This window comes from Aphelocoma coerulescens, chromosome 13, assembly GCF_041296385.1.
Source record: "Aphelocoma coerulescens isolate FSJ_1873_10779 chromosome 13, UR_Acoe_1.0, whole genome shotgun sequence".
NCBI lineage: Eukaryota > Metazoa > Chordata > Aves > Passeriformes > Corvidae > Aphelocoma > Aphelocoma coerulescens.
Genome location: NC_091027.1, coordinates 130,054 through 150,584, shown reverse-complemented (window position 1 = coordinate 150,584; position 20,531 = coordinate 130,054). Strand labels below are relative to the sequence as shown.

At 40.4% G+C, this 20,531-nt stretch overlaps 1 protein-coding gene across 4 annotated transcripts; it reads left to right on the top strand.

Moving 5' to 3' along the window:
* Positions 1-5,288: 5,288 nt before the first annotated feature.
* Positions 5,289-19,336, top strand: REEP2 (receptor accessory protein 2). Of its 4 annotated transcripts, XM_069028808.1 has the most exons (9): positions 5,289-5,358; positions 5,725-5,797; positions 11,028-11,104; positions 12,106-12,174; positions 12,381-12,501; positions 13,067-13,180; positions 13,541-13,688; positions 13,976-14,133; positions 16,054-19,336. In XM_069028808.1, the coding sequence occupies exons 1-9, from the start codon at positions 5,327-5,329 to the stop codon at positions 16,126-16,128; spliced, it is 867 nt and encodes a 288-aa protein (XP_068884909.1). In that variant the 5' UTR covers positions 5,289-5,326; the 3' UTR covers positions 16,129-19,336. The 4 variants fall into 4 exon arrangements, with proteins under 4 accessions (XP_068884909.1, XP_068884912.1, XP_068884911.1 ...); XM_069028811.1 differs by lacking the exon at positions 12,106-12,174 and having other exon boundaries at positions 13,976-14,118; XM_069028810.1 differs by lacking the exon at positions 12,106-12,174.
* The last annotated feature ends 1,195 nt before the right edge of the window (positions 19,337-20,531 follow it).

Here is a 20,531-nt window from a genome sequence, read left to right as displayed (position 1 = left end):
TACAGACTTTAGAGCAGATGGGGACAGGAAGAATTTGTAAACTGTTCTGGCAAATCAGTTCCAGTAACTTAAATTTGAAAACTTTTATCCTTTATCTGGATCATACGTAACAGGAGATGGAGACTGCTGCTTCTTTTGGCAAGTTTTTCCAAGTATTTTTTCTTATATGGGGCACAAACTTTATATAGTTTCACAGTCCATTTCATACTTCTTGCTTGTTTTACACCAAGAGAAAGTCTTCAGTTGATGCCAGGTGGTAATTGTCAGCTCTTAGAATTCTGTTCAACTACTCAAAATCTAGTTGTTACTGATAGCAATTTCGGAATTTCTGAAACAGAATGTTCACATATTGTGTATCTGCAAACACACTGGTTTTTGTTAGTTAATATTTATCAGATACATATTTATATATTATGTATATAGATAATACATAATGCTCATATACTTATGGATGTATATATTATACATTACGCATTATACATGTATAGATAAAAAACCCAGACAACTGCAGGCATTTGTTTCCTTTCTAACACACTTAGCTTCTGCTCCCTGCTGTAGCCATACATGTTCAGGGACATTTTATGGTGCTTGGAATTGGACTGTGAATCTCGCTGCAAGTCTTATCATGGTGATGCCAGAAGTAATTGTATTTAGAGCTTCTACTACATTCTTTGACAGAGTTGCAAGATTTAATTATGCTTTGTTTGAAAGATGTACCTTTGTTAGCTCTGTAATTTAACTGGGCTCCAGAGCCGTTTTTACTGGAACTGTTTGTTCATTCCTTTGGCCATTTTCATAGCTTCATAGTTCCTTTATGTCACCCAACACATCTCTCTTCCAAGATGAACAGGTTTAGAGTGTATCATGTTTGCACAGAACCTGCTCAGTGCCTCTGATAGTTCTTGTGGATTTTCTTGTGATTGCTTTTTGTTCAGCTACCCCATCTTTGAGCGAGGGTGATCCAGGTATGTGCAGGGTTTTCAGTGTATTCACCATGCATTTCTGTGGTGAGATTCCTGTTGCTGCATTTCTTAATAGTGCTAAGCATTAAGATTTCTAGTAGTCATGACTACACTATCTTTCCTGAGTAGTGACAGCTAACCTGGGGCCCGTCTCATACACGTTTATGTGTGGACATGTGTTACAATTCTCTCTTACGAGGAGAATCCTCTCCCTCCAGTACCCACCACAAACTAGTTCTGACATATATCATACAGCACTCATACCACAAGTAGCCAGCCAAAGTGATTATAAAATTGAATTAAGATATATAATCAGTATTTTTTATCACAGTATTTTCTAATTACAGATTTTAAGGGGCAGCTGGTATGTTACCTAGAATGTAAGCAGATTAAAGCAGACATCATAAATCAGAGGGGTTTTAGCAGAGGGAGAAGAAAAACTTGAGTTACATGTCTTAATATAGTTTGCTGCAGTCATCACACTTGTTCTACTTAATGTTCTCTTGCCATTACTAAATGGAGGTGCATGAGAGAGTGGGCAGCACCATTTTTGAATATAGGCTTCAAACTCTGGCAGCCTTTTAGCCAATGTCCTGTGGAACTATAGACAAGATGAAGCAAGATTTCAGGAATATGTGGCTGTTGGTCTGCCCGAGTGAGTTTAGACTGCATTCACAATACTGAAATTTGGTGTGTGCTCAGCCATGCAAGGGTGTAATGTCCCCATAATGTCCCCAGTGTGAAGACTTCACTTCTTTTCAACCAAAAAACTTTCTTTTCTTGATACTGAATAAAAACGCAACAGCATGTAAGGTTTAACTTTACAAAACCTAATCTTTACTCTGAGACAACTGAACCACGCAACATAAATATAGGGAAAAAAAAAGTACCTAATACATCAAAGGTTGTGTTCCATGTTTCGTTTTTTTGAAAGATTCTTAGATGGCCTTTTGTAAAACCTGAGGATGTGGAATCAGAATTGGAGCAGCAAAGTTAGATGCTAAGCAGTAACTTGAATTTACCTACAATCCAAATTAAAAAAGAAGTTACGAGGCACAGATAGTATTTAAAACTATTGCTCCCTTGTATGTATCATTTCCTTCTCCTTCCTCACTCCTGATAGCCCTCTGAGCTCTCTGAGCTTCTACAGGTCAGAGGTATTGGTTGAGGTGTATGACACACTAGTGATTTATTCATGCATCAAGCACATCTTGTAAGCATTGGTTCAGTGAAAATGATTGTGAAACTACACGTGAGTGAAGCATAGCACAGAAGGACCTGTTGGCAATGCATCTTCCAGGCTCTGGTTACTGGTAAGGAATCTTCTAATTGTCATCTTTAGTGTTTTCCCAAACTTACCCCCCATAGCTGGGATGCATGCCAATGCCTGCTCTCTTCCAGTGCATCTCAGAATCTGAAATCAGCCCACAGCTTCTTTCCACTTAGTTGGCGGTGTCTTTAAGATCCCTATTCTCAGCCTTTGAAAAAGAGCTGCACATCCCCATCAGGCATTGAAAAATAACCAGGCAGAAGTCATCTTACTTTTCTCTCTCATCTCCCTCATTCCCCTGCCTTGCAGTCGTTTTCTTATCTTTTCCTTTATATAGTCTAATAGGAAAATGGTTAATGTAAGTTTCAAGAGCTGGACAACAAAGTACAGCTGTTTCCTCTAGGAAGGTGTCTTCTAAGAGAACAAATCACAAAGCAAAACAGATAAAGAAATGTTCTCAGAACAACTTCTAGTTCTAGAGCCCTAGCTCTTACAATGTCATTTTTGGCTGTGTCAGCTTGTGCTTTTTCTGTTTTCCTTACTTCCAGCTTTTGATACTCTTCCACTACAATCGACAGCTTTGTGCTTCAGAGAGAGTTCCCATTGTGCTCTTCCACTTCACCTTTATTCCTAAGACCCTTATTTAGTCTGCTAAACTTTTCCAGAGGGAATCTTATGTTCTTGAGCCCTGACAAATTGCTGTTCCTCTTCATTACAGCAGCTTCTGCCTGAACCTCAGCTTCAGCAGGATCTCTGGATCTGACCTGCCATTTTTCTTAGTGTAGCTTTGCTTCAGCTGCTCTATTCAAGGAACAGCTTGTTTAATAATTAATGCCTTATTGTTTAGCCATAGCAGATTGATAGATATTTGGTGACCTTTTCTGACCATTTGTAGAACACAAGTTTATCATGAGTTGTTTCAGCAGTAGCATATCTGCAAAAAAACCATACAGCCTTAACTTGAAAACAATTGATGAATTGCTTTCCTGGGTAGGTCTTAAGGTCTTAATGACACAGCATTATACAGTATTACTAATAACTTAATAGAAAGAATACTACTAATAAATATTTTTAGTTTTACTTGATCTACCTGCAGCTGACACTTTTCCCAAAACCAGCCCTTCAACTACCAGTAGTTTCTCCTTGTGGAAAGGAGAAGCTTTCCTCTTTCATTTTTGTTTGTGATATGGAATGAAATTGAGATTCTTATTGCTAAATGTAAATTGCTATCTTAAAGTACCTTTCCTAAAGTTGTTCTAAAGCTCAACAGGCTACTTAACAGTGAACTGCCACTTACAAGACCACCACAAGACTACTGATGTTGAGATTCTGTTGTTCTTACCACCATTTGTGTCTAATGCACTGTAGATTTTCGTACTGCCCCTTGGCACATTAAATAGCTTAAAACACTAAGGCACATTTTATTTAGGTGTCGCTTATCCAAGCTGCACTTAGGTGTCACTTATCCAAGCAGCGTTCTCACACTGTAATATGTGTTACTCACCAGATCTTTGCATTTTCCCTCTTCTTTTTGCATTTTCCACTCACCCAAGCACGAACAAATTACTCAAGTAACGGAGCTGTGCTAGTCACTGATAGGAAACTGATGCAGTTAGAAATACAGTTATTTTGTTGAGCATTTTGCATGCTTGTGTTACTTGGGTGTGTGAAAGCAGATTCCTTTTATCCTATTAGTAGGTCAGTTATGACATCAGTGGTGTAAATTGTGCAGTCCCTTATGCAATCATTTTGTGGCCATTCATATCCAAAAGCAGACTGTGATAAAATGTTCTTTGTCACTGTCTGTAGAGACATTCATGTTTTCATCTCTTGCATGTAATGCGGAAGTAGTCGATGTTTTGTATTTGTCATCGCTGCTCATTATACTGAATTTCACGCATTCATGAGAAAATTCTTCCTGAGCAGCTCTTTGTTTTTGTTCTGACTCTTTCCTTGGTCTCCTTCCTTTTCATAAAGACTCTTCAGCAACCGATGAGACTTTGCCATAGTGCCTTCCTTCGGGTTTTTTTGTTTTGGTGGGGATTTTTTCTTGTTTGGTTTGGTTGTGGGGTTTTTTTGTTTTTGTTTTTGTTTTTTTTTTTTTGGTTAGCTGAAGAACTATAGTAGATTTCTAGCGATTTTTTTTCCTTTTTTCTTTAATTAAAAACCAGCTTATGTAATGGTTATCTCAGTGTGATTCAGAGATCTGTGTACTGGGCCTAATCAATTCTTGACTCTAATATACATACAGGCTCCCAGGGACCCAATAATGAACTCGGGCATTGACTGAGGAGGAAGATTCTCTTAACAATATTCCTTGGTGAGCTGTTAAAATACAACAATTTCTGGCACTCCAGTATGCTTAAGCATACACATTTCCCACCCTGTACTAAGGGTATTGACATGCACACACATACACTGTTCAGCCTTGTTTGTGTAGTTAACAAAGTAATCCTTGACCTCTCAACTGACATTTCGAGGAAGAGTATCTGGCAACACTGAAATAACCTGGAAACTACAAGTAACAGCCATCATTCTTCTGGTTTGATAACGCAAACGTCAGTATCGGCAAGCTGAGTTTTGTTTTGCATCTGGTTTTGGGTGAAACTTGGTATCCTGTTTGCAGCGTGTAACAGCTGTTGTCTGGACTTCCCTGGACGACGCCAACTGGCGGGAAGATGGCTTCTTCTGTGGTCTCTATTACTCTATCTTCCCAAGTGCCCTGATCTCAATTCAGCACTGTCCTGTCATTTTCCTCACGTTGCACATACTGCTTCTCTGCTATCGTTCCAGCAACGGCACTTGTCCGCCGCGCTGCTGCCGCTCCGCTGGCGGGGCTCCGTTGCCGGGTTCCCGCCGCACCTCCCGACCTGGTGCGAGCGAACGCGGGGCTTCCCCCCGGCGGGGGGCGGACAGCTCGATCCGCCGGGGTTCCGCAGCGGGGCGGGATGCTCGGAGCCCTGCGGCCTCTCCCTCCGCCGCGTCGGCTCCTCCCATCCGAGCACACGGGGCGGAGCTGCGCTTGCTGCAGGAACCTGCCCTTTAAGAGCCGCCTCCCGCAGCTGCTCAACCCTGAGCCGCGCCCGGCGCCGCCATGGTCTCCTGGATAATCTCTCGCCTCGTGGTGTGAGTGCGTGCGGCCGGGGCGCGGGGAGGCGCGGGCCGCTGTGCAGGGCCCTTCCTCGGTGGTGTGCCTCGGGGACCGCGGCCCAGAGCGGGGCTCTGGCGGTGGCGTCGGTGCTGCTCCGCGGGACCCCGCGCCCTGGGAAGGAGCGGCTGGGGGGCGGGCGCCCTTGCGGATGGCTGCGGCCGCGGACGGGCGGGTCCGCGCGGGCTGCGGCGGCCCACGGGCGGTGCCGTGGTGAGGGCGGCTGAGCCCCGCCCGGAGACCGGCATCACGCCGGCACCGGCATCCCGGGGGGAGTGCCCGCCACTGCGGCCGGGGGCGGGGCGGTGTGCCGCGAGGCGCTGAGGGATCTGTTCTTCTCGTAGGCTGATCTTCGGCACCCTCTACCCGGCGTACTCCTCCTACAAGGCCGTGAAGACGAAAAACGTAAAGGAATATGTGAGTACGGGCTTGCCGTGCCGGCGCAGCGCCCGCCCCGTCCTTCGCGGCCGCCTCGCAAGCCCCCGGCCTGTCCCCGGGGCAATGGCGCTCCGGCTCCGCAGGGGCTCGGGTCAGCCAGGCCTCCGGAGCAGCAGCTCCAGTGGTCTCTGGAAGAGCTGCCAAAGAAGGGTGCTTACTGAAATGGGAGGTTTCAAACCGTAAACGTGGGCTGTTTTTTCTCAGGAGATGCTGAGTGAGGAAGGGAAAGTGGGGGAAACACTGCAATCTGAAAGCTTATGAAAGTCCAGGACAAGTTCTTTCTTGTAACTTTATTCGTACTTTGTGTCCTTTATTGCTTTTTCAGTACTACTTTTGTTTTCTTCCAAAGGGCTGAATAATCTTGCTTGGTTTGTGGGTGCCTATCAACTTTGCTTGTGATCAGTGTTTTATGTTGGTCAAAACTTCATTCTTTTTCTCCTCTGGAACTGTTTCCCTCTCTCTGTCTACACCGTTGTTACAATTACCGTATTTAAAACACCAATTTTTTTTTTTGTGATGTGGTGTGTTGCCTTCTTACAGAAGGGACGTTCTAAGTGGATCAGTTTAGACAAGATCTATTTCTCTTATGGGTGGGATGAGTTTCCATTTACGTAGAGCAAAGAATAATGTGATGTAGAAGTAACATGCGTGAATAGGATATAATCTGTCAGTATTACTTTATGGTGCAGTCTAAGACTTCCTTCAGCTGTCTCTGTTTGATCCTTACAAAATTACATGTCAGTAATAAATGTTGTGGGACATAGTCTTCTTTCGGCTTATGCTGCTTCAGCCCTCTAGCATTGACTAGACCCTTCCTGTGCATTGGCTGAAAATTCAGCCCACAGGTTTTTAAGGAGACACCAACTGGCCTGAGAGTCTCGTTCATAATGGACAGCTTTACAAACTGCAGGATCTGGCCTGAAGTGTTTGATTTTTGTTTTTGTTTCAATACTGGCCTCAGCAGAGAAGTTGAAATGTAAATGTTCAGGAGGCACTGATAACTAATAAATTGTTTTGAGTATTAAAGAGACAGTCTTGATGAGCCTTACTAAACTTTAAAGTTTATTAGTAGTAATATTAGAAATGCAAACCAAAAGCACAAAAGAAACTATCTGAATCACGTGATCCTGTGACTTCATAATTACCTTTGAAGTTATGTATTAAGTGGTATCATATTACTATTGTCTTCTCTGGCATTCCTTGCTTCTTTTATTTCAGTTGCCAGGGACCTTTATTTGTTGCATAAAATGTGTATTTTTTACCTGGAATTTTATTCTGGTTCATGAATGTCAGTAACAGAATGATTTTATCCTGTTGCAGAATCTGAACTTGAAGACAGACTCAGATTTCAGAGTTTCAAATCTTTTTATTGAGAACTTTTTGTGAGAAAAAACCCTCAAACCCTAATTTTTTTAAAACAACTGGCATTCTTTACAGTAAAAACCTGCTTATTTTCTGTGGGTAGGTGCTGTTGAGGTACATAAATGCTTTATTTCTTTGCAGAATGTAAATGTTTTATTGATCCGATTTTCTTTCGGTGAGCATTACCTGAGCAGCTGCAAGACTTACTTAATCTGCTGGTGAAAAATCATAGCATCATAGCATGGAATGGTTTGGGTTGGAAAGGCCCTTAAAGTGCATCTATTCCAACCCCCTGCTGTGGTCAGAGACACCTTCCACAAGACCAGGTTGCTCCAAAGCCTGACCAGCCTGGCCTTGAACACTTCCAGGGATGAGGCATCCACAAGCAGAAATGAGATTAAGTGCTTGAGTATCATGAGGTTGTCTTAACAATAATATCAACTGATTGCTTGGTTGTAAGCTCCACTAGGGCTGATGTGGAAAAGTGTGGCATTAATTTTTGGGTTTTGTTTAGTGATTCAGCGGTATAGGTTTCCTGAAGTAGATAGTCTGGATTGCTGCAGCAGAAAATATAATCTTGTTTTTAGTTTCAGTGAAATTGCTGGAGTGGTTCAAGAAAACGTATTTGAACTGCTAAAACTAACATATTAGTTATTTCTTCTTGAGAGGACTGCATCAGAAATAAGCAGTTAGATGTTGGACTCCCATCTGCCTAATTCACTTACATTTGAAGCACTTCTTCCTTCTCAACACAAGTGGAAAGATGGGGGAAAAACATCGCAGAAGGGGCCAATATCTGTTCAAACTGTTCATGTGGAAAGTCAGCAGAAAACTTGAATGCTGTACTGCCCATATTCAAAGCCAGCTGTTTTATGTACCACTGCTTGCTCATAGTGCTTAAGAACCAACACTGATTAGGCTTTGGTGGTGGAGAAAAGTCTTACAGGTGTATCTGTGCTAAAGTGGTATATTGAAGCTTGAGTTGACAGACCAAGCTACCACAAACAGTCCATCAGTGGCATTAGAATACAGTGCAAATTTACTCTTCTCTACCACCATGATAAAAATTCAGGATGAGTCCTTGAGCAGTTGCGGCAAACTGCTTCTAGTAGCTCAGATTGTCCTAAAAGCAATTTCTTTCTTTTTACATGTCATCTTCAGCTCTGGTCAAGTCTACATTCCAGTTATGCTTTTGCATTTGCTGAATTCATTTAGGTTCTTGGCACAAGTTGGGGAGACTATATATGTGCCATTAGCTGAACCTGGTGATCATCAGGTTGAACAGCAAAGACCTGACTCCTTTTAGTGGATTGAAAAAAAAAAAAAAAATGCAGCCTCATTTAACCCTCAGTTTTGGAAGGTGTTTGTAATCTGTCACAAGAAAAAAAAGTAGTGCTTCTTCCCATCTGCTTTCTGCTCTTTTAGTTTCTGGTCATCTGCAGGGACTTCTAGAACTAGAAGTTGGATCCTTCTAGTTTATTTAGGAGCTATACTTCTTTTTTTCTTTGGCTTTAGAGCATAGAGTGAAGGCTGACAGAAGGAGACTGAGGCGAGAGACCTGCATCCAGTATCAAAGATATGAACATAGAGTTTCTTTAAGCAGTAACGAAACAATGTTTTCTGTTCTCAGTTCATACTCCTGAGCATTCTGTTAGCAGAGTGAAAAATGAGCACTAAGCTTACACTCAGGCTGCCTACAGTGATCCCTTTTGAGTGACATCTGTTAATGTATGTAAATGCAATAGTTTTCACTGAGAAAAAGCAGACACTGTAAGTTCATTGCTTTGTATTTAAGCCCATTTAGAGACAAAATGTCAACTGAAGATCAATCAAGATCCTCTTTTTTAATTCTTTAATCAACTCCTGCCTAATCTCTTGGATAGAAAAGTATCTTCTGCACAGTTTGTCATTTTACTATTCACAACCTTTTCCAGATGTTTCATGAAGATGAGCAGCACAGATCTCAACACTGATTCCTGTGGGATTCCACTGGTAACTTTCCTCATTGTGAAAAGTGGCCATTTATTTTATCCTTTGTTTCTTTTTTTTTAACCAACTGTTAATCCTCAATAGTCCTTTCCTTTTTATCCTTGACAATTTTGTTTCTTTAAGTGTTCATTTAGACCTGTTAGAAACTATTTAGAAACTTCATATACCCTGCCCTGCAAGGAAAGCACTATAGCTAGCACAGGCTTATGGAAACCTAAGAATTCTGCTACACTTGTGAATTTTTTTTTTCTGAAAAAAAACTATAATCTTAATTTTGTTACATATATGTAGGTATTTGCTAATTGCTATTATTATTACCTTCATTTTGCCTAATGCTGAAGTAAGATTTACTGCTGTTGAGCTTCTCTGAAATCTCTCACCCTTTTGGATCCCTTTTTGCAAACTTATATTTATCATTATTCACACACTTTTTCATACAAGAGCTGGTTCATGTTGCTGCACTGAGGACGTAATCATTTGTTTCAAAAAGCTGCTTTAGATCAGCTAAATGACACCTGGTCTTGTCCAAACTGATGATACAAGAAAAAAAAAAAGGCAGGAGAGAGCCATACAATGCAAATTTTGCTCTTTTCTGTTCTGAAAAAGAAAGCTTACAATAAAGTGGAAATAATGGTTAGTAGTCCAAATTACCTTCTAAACTGTTCTCTGTGTTAGAGCAGCTGGAGGCAGATTAATTTTCTTTTATGAGAAATTTGTGGAGGGTCTTTCAAGAACAAATCACCAAATTTTCCAACACATGCAAGTTTGGGGAAATATCTGCTTTTATAGTATTTGCTGTAATGAGGATTGTCAACATGTCATTATTATATGAACATAATTGTTCAAGTAATTTTAATATATGGATTAATGTGTGGATTTAGTATGTGGCATTTCCCTGATTCAGTTTAGTTCTTTTTTCCCATTCTTGATGACACAGAGTGTTAAATTGCTTTTAATTAAGGTGTCCTCTTCATTTATCTGCTACTTATGCTTATTTTTAATTCTCAACAGGATAGAAAACTAGCAGTCTTCTTTATAATTCAGCTGACTCCTCTTGAGGAGTAATTGACTTGTAGCTGAGAAACCAGTTACCAAAACAGCAGAGTGTGCATGTGTGTTTGTTAGGGGGGAATTATTTTGTGCTTTGAAAGAAATACTGCCCCAGATGAAGGTGTGAGGAGGTAGAGAGGTAGATGATAGGCATACAAATGTGCCATAATAGTACATACATATACTTTAAACCTTAAACAAGAAGATTAGGTTGACGTTGCATGTTCTTTGCTTTTTTACCTCTCTCAGTGAGCCCTTATTTAAAAAGAAAAATGAATTGCTTGTGTAATTTCTGGGAGTAATGATTAAGGCAAAGAATGCTTATTAATGAGTTAGAGCAAAATAATATGTTTCTTGGTTTGTTGTTTTTCTTTTTTCCTTAGGAAAACTTTACATCAGGAAAATACAGGGCTGCAGTTGAAACTTAAACTTTTACATATATGTGTGTATATATATTTTTTACTGCATTCATAATTTATGGGAGAGTGTAACTTCTTAAAGTTAACTGATAAATCTTTTTGGATAGGTCATTTGGGACCTTAACACTGTTGCATCATAATGTTGCTACAGGGCTAGCATTCATTAATGCATCTGTATGTGTTTATCTATTTAGAGCACAGTAATCCTATGTGTTTTCTCAGACTAAAATGTACCATTTAGTATGTGGCCCTCTCCATTACAGATTATATATGCCTTCTTTTTGAATCCGTCCTCATGTGTGGAGATGAGTCATTTATACTGAGAAGACATTTCACTTTTTTTTCTGATGGTTCTGATGTATGTCCATTGAGTGACTACTCTTTTGCAGGTGAAGTGGATGATGTACTGGATTGTGTTTGCCTTTTTCACCACTGCAGAAACACTCACAGACATTGTTCTTTCTTGGTGAGTTCCTTGGTGGCACATTGGGGATTTTTTGTTGTTGTTGCTGTATCTTTGTTTTGGTTTTTTTGCCTTTTTTTAAGCAGAGAGGAGAAGTGTTAGGATGCTAAGATTAAACTCTCTCCCCTTTAGGAGTTTTCAATCCCTGTGAAGAGTCGATGGGTTTCTAAGTATTGTGGGTAGTAGCGGCTATCTTAGCTGTTTCCACTCCTTTGCTTGCAAAGTTAGGGTAAATGCACAGTATCTGTAAAAGGATCTTCATCCATTCATAACTTGAAATATTTTTGAGAAGCTGTTAATGTGAACTGGTACAGTTTGAAAAATGATGGTCTAAAAGACACCTTAAAAAAATGGCAGAAGGAAGGGACCTATTTTGCTTTGACTGCCTTTTATGTGGCTTCAACTGAAGCTTTGAAACAAAATATCTTCAGTTGCCTCATTGCTTTAGTGCTTGAGCTTTGCATACATCTCTGAAACAATGTTAGTCAAGAGTTTCATTTTCTAAAGAATCATGAAATGATTACACATGCCTTACTTACAAAAGTGCTCAGCAGCTTTGTTTCTACCTGCGTAAAATTTGAAAAGCAGAAAAAGATCAAAAAAGTACAAGAGTTTTAGCTTGTTCACATACTTGAAAAGGACTCCTGAAAACAGAAGTTTCTTCGTACTGTCACTAGAGAATTTGCATTCACTTGTTTCAATCTCTGCTACTGTATCTTCCCAGACTTTATTGGGTAAGGGCTGGAGATGACAGGCTTACGTCCTGCCTGCTCTATCTCATCTGCACTGGCCCTGTTTTTATGTCTTATCTGAGGAGTACCTACTGGAAGTTTCAGAAACAGCCATCAGCCTTAGCAGGAACATGACATTATTAAGATAAACAGTTGAAAATTTTGGAAATTGAGAATGGAAGCGAATGTAATATTAACATCCACTGGATGCTCTCTGACGAAACTTCAGAATGATGAGAGTAGCTATCAGATTGTAATTTGGTGTGTTTGCAGGGCTGAGAGATGCCCTGTTTATGGAGTTTTCATGGCTATGGATGAAAGACTAAATGATACTCGAAGAAGGTATGTCCTAGGACTTTAAAAAGGGTTCTGCTTTTCTGACCTGAATAGTTGATTCTCTTGTTTCTGAGCCTTTACCTTGCCTACGCTCTTTCTGCCTGCCCTGCTCTCTACTAGTTATCTCCATCTGGCTCTGTGCTGATCTTGATTCCAGTTCTCCATCTTTCTCTCTCCTCTTCTTTTTTTTTTTTCTTTCCTCTTTCTCTCAGGTTTCCTTTTTATTTCGAGCTGAAAATCGCATTTGTGATTTGGCTGCTCTCCCCTTACACCAAGGGCTCCAGTGTCCTCTACAGGAAGTTTGTGCACCCAACGCTCTCCAATAAGGAGAAGGTACTTGCTTGTTGTTGGAAGATACTGACCTGTCTGGGAACTGACTGACTTCTAATTCAGTTACGCCACGATAAAAACTGAAATCAGTGAATCTTGCTTGTGCTGACCTTAGTGAATGTGGAATGATTCTGTGTCTGACAGTGATGTCATACTGCAGCTTACTGAAGTTTGTAATGTAGCCAATAGTTTGCCTAATGCTTAGAAAGCATGTTTGGCTAACCCAGTGTCATGAGCCCTGACAGTTACTGTGAGTAGTTAAGCCCTTTGAATCACGATAGGAGCAGCATGTTCTGTAGCCAGTCTGTTTTTTCACATTGTCAGTATAAGTAACTGCTTTGTTTCAGTTGTTACAATTTGGAAATAGCATACTGTAATTTAAAGTTGCATTTAGATGCTGTCTGTAATTAGCAGAGAAACTCGAGTTATGTGATCAATGACACCGGATGCTAGTAGCCTGAAAAAAAAGTGTCCAGATGAGCTTTGTGTTTTTAAGGGTGATGATGGGGAGACTTTGATCATGTTTGTAATGAGGAGCTAAATGCCATGTTCCATGTTGCATTCCTAGGAAATTGATGAATACATTACTCAGGCTTGTGACAAGAGCTATGAAACCATGATGCGAGTTGGCAAGAGAGGGTTAAACCTTGCTGCCAATGCAGCAGTTACTGCAGCTGCAAAGGTAATGCAACGCCTTCTGTAACATTCAGGAATTCTCCAGCAGTTTATTTTTGTGTACCAGCAGTTAGTGCTGTGGGTCTGTTAGGGATACTAGTATTTGTTTGGCACCAACCTACTTTTCTTTCCTTCCAGTTTGCCCTGCAGCTAATCTCATCATTTGACTTAGAAAAAGTAGAGGGGGAGTGGAGTGGATTTTGCTTTAACCTCTTTGTTATTGTTCTTGGGAGCATACATTTTCCCTTCTTTTTTTCAGAGTACCCTTGTGGGAAATAGGGCACCTTTCCTCCTCTTCTGAATGAATGATCCCATGTGAGATGATCTTGGTGAGGTGCCCTTCACCCTAATTTTTATGTCCTCTTAGGGCCAGGGAGTTTTGTCTGAGAAGCTTCGAAGTTTCAGCATGCAGGATCTCACTCTGATCCGAGATGAAGATACTGTGCATATGCGGAGCCGTGATCCTCAGCTGCACCCCTCTGGTGCGAGTCTTCTGGAAACCATTGAAGACTCAGGTACAGAGCACCTGCTGGGCCATTGTATGAGACCTCGCATGGTGAGCCAGGAGGGCTCCCCTGAGCCTTGGGTCTCAGAAGGGAGTACAAGATTGTAGATTATCTGGGAGAAGTTGCATTGTCTTCCCTAGAGCCTTCTCATTTAATATACATCCCTGTACTTTTCCCATTATCATTATTCAGGATGGTTGACTTCTCTCTGTCATGAGTTCCTTCAGGATGGGCCATTTTAAGCCCCATGTGATTCTTTAAAAGTATTTGCTGAAACTTTCTCTCTTGTTCCTTAGCTTCCTGTTACTCCTCAGGAGAGGAGAGCAGTGTGGCACATCGGTCTAACGGAACCCCATCAGATACTAGAACAGACCCATCAGATGAAGATGCAGGAGACAAACTTCCTAAACGTACCCAGAGTCTCAAAACTCCTAAAAAGGTGGTGAAAGCTGAGGTGAGGTGTTGTATAGATAATTTCCAGCACTGACATTGATTTGTGAGCTTGGTTGGAAGGCTCCAGCTTCATAGTCTCAGCATTTAGAAGCTGTATATATAAATTTTGTTGGACTGTCTTTGCTAGTTGAGTCCTACATCAGTGGACTTGTCATCTACTTGCTATACTTCTCTCTAGCTTTGCATTTTTATCATGCCTGTAAGCCTCTGTCATAAGCCAGAACCCAGCTTTTCTTTCATTTGGGTTTTGTGTTGAAGGGTGGAGCATTAGATTTTTTTAACATGTTTTGTTGACAATGTCCTCTCTCCTGCCTGCTACAGTCTGAATATGTAATAGTGACATTTATCCCTAGGACAGTCACTTTCTCTTAATCTAAAATGCGGCAGTTGTGTATCCTCTTAGGCCTCCCTTGACTTTGACACATTAGATATTGCGAATAACACCACTCCCCACCTGCCCCATTCCTGGAGTTTTGTCTTGAAGTTTGGGTAACTAGTGATTGTTCAGTTGTCTTCTTCTTATGTTCGTGTGATGATCCAAGGTATTTACAGCCATTCAGATGGGAGATGAATTCTTATTATTAAAATAAACCATACAAGAAAGTAAATGCAGTTGTCTCCAAGAATCATTTAAGCTTAGCAATATTTTTTTCAGCTGTTTTCAGGTGTGTTTTGTAGAAAATGCTTTTTGAGGTGCTGCTTTCCAGGTTTTGACTCTTACTTGAGTATTTCTGATGGTTTGATTTGTACATGATAAAATGCTCTCCCTTTTTATGAAGTTGGGGTCCTATTTGCTTGATTCAGCTTGGACTTCTAATGTTATCATTTTTATCTAAGATAAAGAATGCTATATAACTGACTCACGTTGTCAAGCTATTCAGGCTAAATATTAAATAATTTGAGGGAAAGTAGTTTCTTAGAGCATCATTTTAAGTTATACTGTTAACCTGATTTTACAGTGTATGGGAAACCTTTGCATGTGCTTAAGTACTCCTTGTAAGAGAATCACAAAATAATTGAGGTTGGAGGGGATCTCTGAATTCATCTGGTTCAAACCCACTGCTTATGTAGAGCCAGTTCCCAGGACCAGGTCTAGATGGCTTTTGATTTTCTCCAAGGATGGACATCTATGTCCAAAGATGTGTTTTAATTTAACTTGGATCTTTCTATGGCTTATTTCTGAGTTGAGCCCCTCTTTCTTGTCTACTATATTAGACAGGAGCAGGGAAACAAGAGGCTCAAAATTTGAATTGATGCTTCCTAGTGAGGAATTTTCAAAGTGGAATTGTGAAAAGACAGAAAGAACTCTTACATGCTGTTTATTGTGAATACAGAAATGCCGATAAAGCCCTTTGCAGGCATATTGATTTTTGTGCACAGACTGTTGGATCTTTGGGTCAGATGTAGGACTTGTAGGAGATCTTTGACTGAGATCTCTGAGATTGCCAACCAGGGCTGAATGCATCATAGATGAATAAATGCTCTTCTTGCCAGTATCTAGAATGAAAGACACGGAAGTAAAGCATGCAAATTAGTTCAGGATGTTTCTACAGCTTTTAGAGAGCTGCACTGGTGCTAGAAGTTAAGAAGCAGTAGAGCAGTGCAATGTTATGTAGATGTTACCAGTTAGAAATATCTCTGTGCTTAACCTTTAGTTTAGACAGCTGGCTTTGATTTTACTACTCTACATACCCTGCTTTAGAATGTCTTCTCCTGATTGCTATTTGATGGATATGTTGCGTGATTTGTTCAATGAAAAAAAAGGAATGGTAAAATAGTCTTTTGAGACAACAGATGACATGAGTAGGGTCATGTTGTAGTTGTTTTGTCCTATTTTCACTCTGCATTCTTGCATCTTTCTGTTAGATACTTAGATGTTAAAATAAACCAGCCTAAGATGCCTCTTTTTCTTTCTCCTCAGCTTCCAGTAAGAAGTGTAAAAGCCCGCCCTAAGAAGAAAGCTGCTGGCTCTCTTGCTTCTGGCGAGTCATCCTAAGGCGACCTCCCCCTCCCCAGCACCTGTCTCTGTCCTGGGATTTGCCTTTCACTTTCATGGGGAAACTCTCCAAAGGAAGGGAGCTGAGATTCTTGTACATAACAGATACTGCTTTATAGAGCTCATTCCAAGGCAAGGGGGAGGCTGGGATTCAGAAAGCAGAGTAGAGGATACAAATCCTCAGGAATTTTCTCCTTTTCATCTCTCTGTTGGAGGGAATGCTGATATGTCTGTACATAGCCAGTTGCTTTGGAATTCCCACTGTATAACCCTAGTTGAGAATTCTTTGCTGGAAGAACTGACTAGGGTTAGAGACATCCATTGCACAGAAGCTGGAAAAATACTAGACACTGGAGTTCCACAGGGTGGGTGGCTCCCTAAAATGTCTTATCTTGCTCTGGGTATTCTTCTGCAGCTGTGTGTTGTTAAGAAGTGCCCACCATGAGGCATATTCCTTAATGGACCATACCTGATGTGTCCATCCCCTTTGAGAAAGTGACTGAAGTGATGTATGCTGAGTGCTTTTGAACATAAAGGATTGGCTCATGGGAGGTATATGCTAGATTCCCATTACTCATACTGGAAGATGAAGAGATTGGTTTTTATTTTATTTTTTCTGGAAGGTGAAGGGAGATAATTGGAAAAATTAATAAAAGAAATGTGCTATTACATGCACATTATATGATGGAGTAGGTAGGAGTTACTGTTGAGAAGGAAAGTTTGACATCTTTAAGATTTTGGCTCTTTTTGAAGCTGCTCGAATTTTATTTCAGGTTCTAATGCTCACTTTGACTCCTATGAGAGCATCAGAATGAGGTGAGTCCCATGCAGTCCCATGGGAAGCGTACTCGTTTTGCCATTTAGTGGTTGAACTCATGTCATTTTGTTGCTTGTTACTGCAGTCAAATTCTTTTATTGTAGCAGATGACTGGGGAAAATCTGTCTCAAAATAGTCTGCGGGCATACTTAAGAATTTCAGGAGCCCTCATCTCTCAGCTTTAGGAGATTCAATCCTCAAGACATGAGAACTGAAACAGTTGATTTATTAACAGCTGAGTTCCGCTAAGTTCAGGATTTCATGGGGGATAAAAAGCAGGGACTAGGGCACAGTAATGTGATTAATCGGTACTCTCGCTTTATCCTGCTGCAGCCCTTGCACAAATTTTCTGTCTGATATGTGCCGTGTTTATCAGTGTCCTGAGACTTGAGCAATATTTAACACTTGGGACAGAAAACTACAAGGAATGTAGAATATGTACTGTGGGAGTGAAATTACAGTGCTGCAGAGAAAATTTGCATCATGCCAAGCCCTACTGATCTGTTGAACGTTGTTGTTAAGGAGAGATCCCCTGTACACATGCCAGCTGAGTCAATGAAAATTTATGATATTTATGAGTAGTGTTCTTGTTGTCAAGATCTATAATGAAGGTGCACCATTATAGACATGTGTGTCTGAATGAATGGTCTTAATTTTCACTGAAATTAGTTATCAAAGGAACCTGTTTCCTACATGCAGGTGTTTGTGTCCCACATCTTTAGCTGTCACATCTCTGAAATGACAGTGAATTCTTCACAGAGCCCAGTATTTTGCTGTTGACAAGGTATAGAAGCACTTCTGCAGCTAATGCTCCACAAGTATTTCTGTCCCAGAGAACGGCCTTTCAAAAGTTTATAAAGTTGAGGATTAGGACTGAATTTTTTCTTGTTTCCCATTGTCTTGGTGGCAAATTGTTTGCTGTTGAATTGACCGGTTATTTCAGGAAGCCAGTTAAATTGGGTTTACTACTGTTTGTAGCTTTTAAAAATTTAAATCTTTACAGACCATTTTAGAAACTTGCATCTTGTCAGAAATATTTGTTCTAAATTATCCATAAGGCCTTATCCAGAAACCAGTAGAAAATCCTTGATTTGGTTCTGAGTTTCACAAAAAAAACCCCAATTATTTTGTTCTTTTTTAGTTTATTAGCAAACTTCACATTCATGTCTTACTAGCACATGCAAATGTATGTCCTGAAGCAGGAATACTTTCTGTTTCCAAAGGAAATTCCTCTCTCCAGACAAAAGATAAAAATCTTTCATGATTATGTGGAAGATCCAGTTGTGAGGAATTGTTGTCCTAGACTTTACTGTACTGAGCAAGAGAACCATTATTCTCTATATACCAAGTATGTCTATGACTGTGTTTCTTGTTTTGTTTTTTTTTTTAACTGAAATTTTGCAAAGCAAATTATTTATGTAAATCATTGTGAGGGACTTGATTTGGAAGCCAAGTCTCCCCTTGTGCTGATCTTCTTGCCCTTTCCTCGTGCATGCATTGTGATAGTCTATGATTACTAGGTTTCCACAGAGTGACTTTCCAGAATCTTCTCCAGAATCCATTTATTTGTAGTGGCTTTTCTGCTTTGAAGCACAGGAAGAATTTCTGAAGATTCAGTTCTGGCATTTGGATTTATCTTTGTCTTCCTGAGTTAGGTCCTGTGCTAAGTAGCTTTTACTTAGCATTGATGCTTGATGTCATTAGCTTGTGGGTAAATATGGGTCAGTTTTACTCTTGAGGTTTTTTTATATGGGGGAATTGGCTTTTAGTTGCAAGAGTGAGTCTGCAGTAGAGTGAAGGACTATTATATAGTGTGTGATGATGATGTCAAGCTGATGTGAAGCTGATGATGCCAAGCAGCAGAACTTACCCAGAGCAAGAACAGTGTCTCAGCATAGATACTGTTTTCTTCTTCTAGTACACATGTAACTGCTAGATTGTGCTTTGCTTGATCAAAGCCACTGCAGATCTACCACCACCCACGTGACCTCTTAGTGAGTTTCTAGATATAGTTCTGCATTGGATGGCACTGTCTTGCATAGAAATTCTCTTGTTAATGAGAACGCTGAATGTGCTGTTTTGATAAAATGCTTTTATCAGCTGCTGTTCGGTGTTTTCAGCAGGAAATGCTGGAATGTAGTTTCTCTTCAGTATCATCTGTGGGCTTCATTGTGCAATTAAGCGACTGGTTAAATCTTCACCTAGCAGTAGAACCTGTTGTGTTCAGTAAATGTTTAGAATCTTTTCCTAATATGCCTGGCCACAGAGAGAAATGCAGTAAAAGAAAATGATACTTGAAGGTGGGGGCTGAAGAGGATGGTATGTGTGTGTCAAACTTTGTGTGCCTAAAAGTTATCCTAAAATACCTGTACCATTAGATACAAAATTGAAGCCATGACTGCCTTTTGAAAAGAAATGTTCTACTTTCATGCTTTGTAGTAGTACAAGTCAGTGTTCTGCTGTTGGAAAAGAAAATAGTGAAATGTGGTTTCTTGTCTGAGAAATGTAATGATTTGTTGCAGAAAAGGGAAAAATGTTTTCTTGTTTGGCAGTAATCCTCCGTGGTGGGTAAGAACAACTGTCAGGTTTTAAACCTTTACACTTTACCTAAACATCTTTATTACTTACTTTTTTAAATTGAGTTTGTGATTCTCCAGCTTTACATTTCTGGGACTGATTGCTTTTAAACTAGAATAATCTTCTTGGTAGGTAGAGCGTATATATAGAGAGGGGTGCTGGTGTTCTTAAAATTGCGAAGCTTGTTCTGGGGAAATGTCACCTTTCCTCATTTCAGTGAATTGATTTCTGTTCATTGTGGTTTTGCAGTGCTGGGCTTTCTTTTATACATCCCTCTTGGAAGTACGACTCCCTCACAATATAGTTCCTTGAAAAGCAAGATTTCTAGAGAACCACAACATTCCAGAAATGGTTATTTACTCTGTGCCATCTTAATCAGTAGGAAATTTAGTGCCTTAGGAGGAAAGTAAGATATCAATGGAGAACTCCGCTGGTTCTCTGATCTACACATAGCATTGTATTAAGGAGGCTCACAAGTTAACTGTGAAGTGTCATTGTATGCTTGAGAGCAGCTGTTGAATTGAGCTGATTTTTCCTTTCTGTCTTCCAAAGTTGCATATAACACCGGCAAGTGTGGATTATTCCCTAAGAGAGAAATCTAGGGAAAAAAATTGTATTCTTATCCTGCATTCTAATGGGACCACTGTATTGTCACATTACTGCTTGCTGGGGAGATGCTGAATGACATCTCTGTGTAACTGGTCTGTACTGTAAAAGTAAAAGCTTTTCTTGCTTTAGCCACTAGGAATTTGTAATGTGCTATCTGGCTGAAGCATCTTGTGGTGCTGCTTTCTGAGTTGTCTTGCAAAGTCCAATATGTGAAAAAACAGGAAAGTATTCTGAAGTTACATGAGCTTGTAGAACCATAGTGGTGTTAGAGTTGGAAGGGACCTCTGGGGGTCGTGTGGTTCAACCTCACGACTCAGTCAGGGCCACCCACTGCCAGTTCCTGTGTACTTTTTCTGGTCTGGAACATACTGAGCTTAATGTTTAAGAGCTGATAATATGT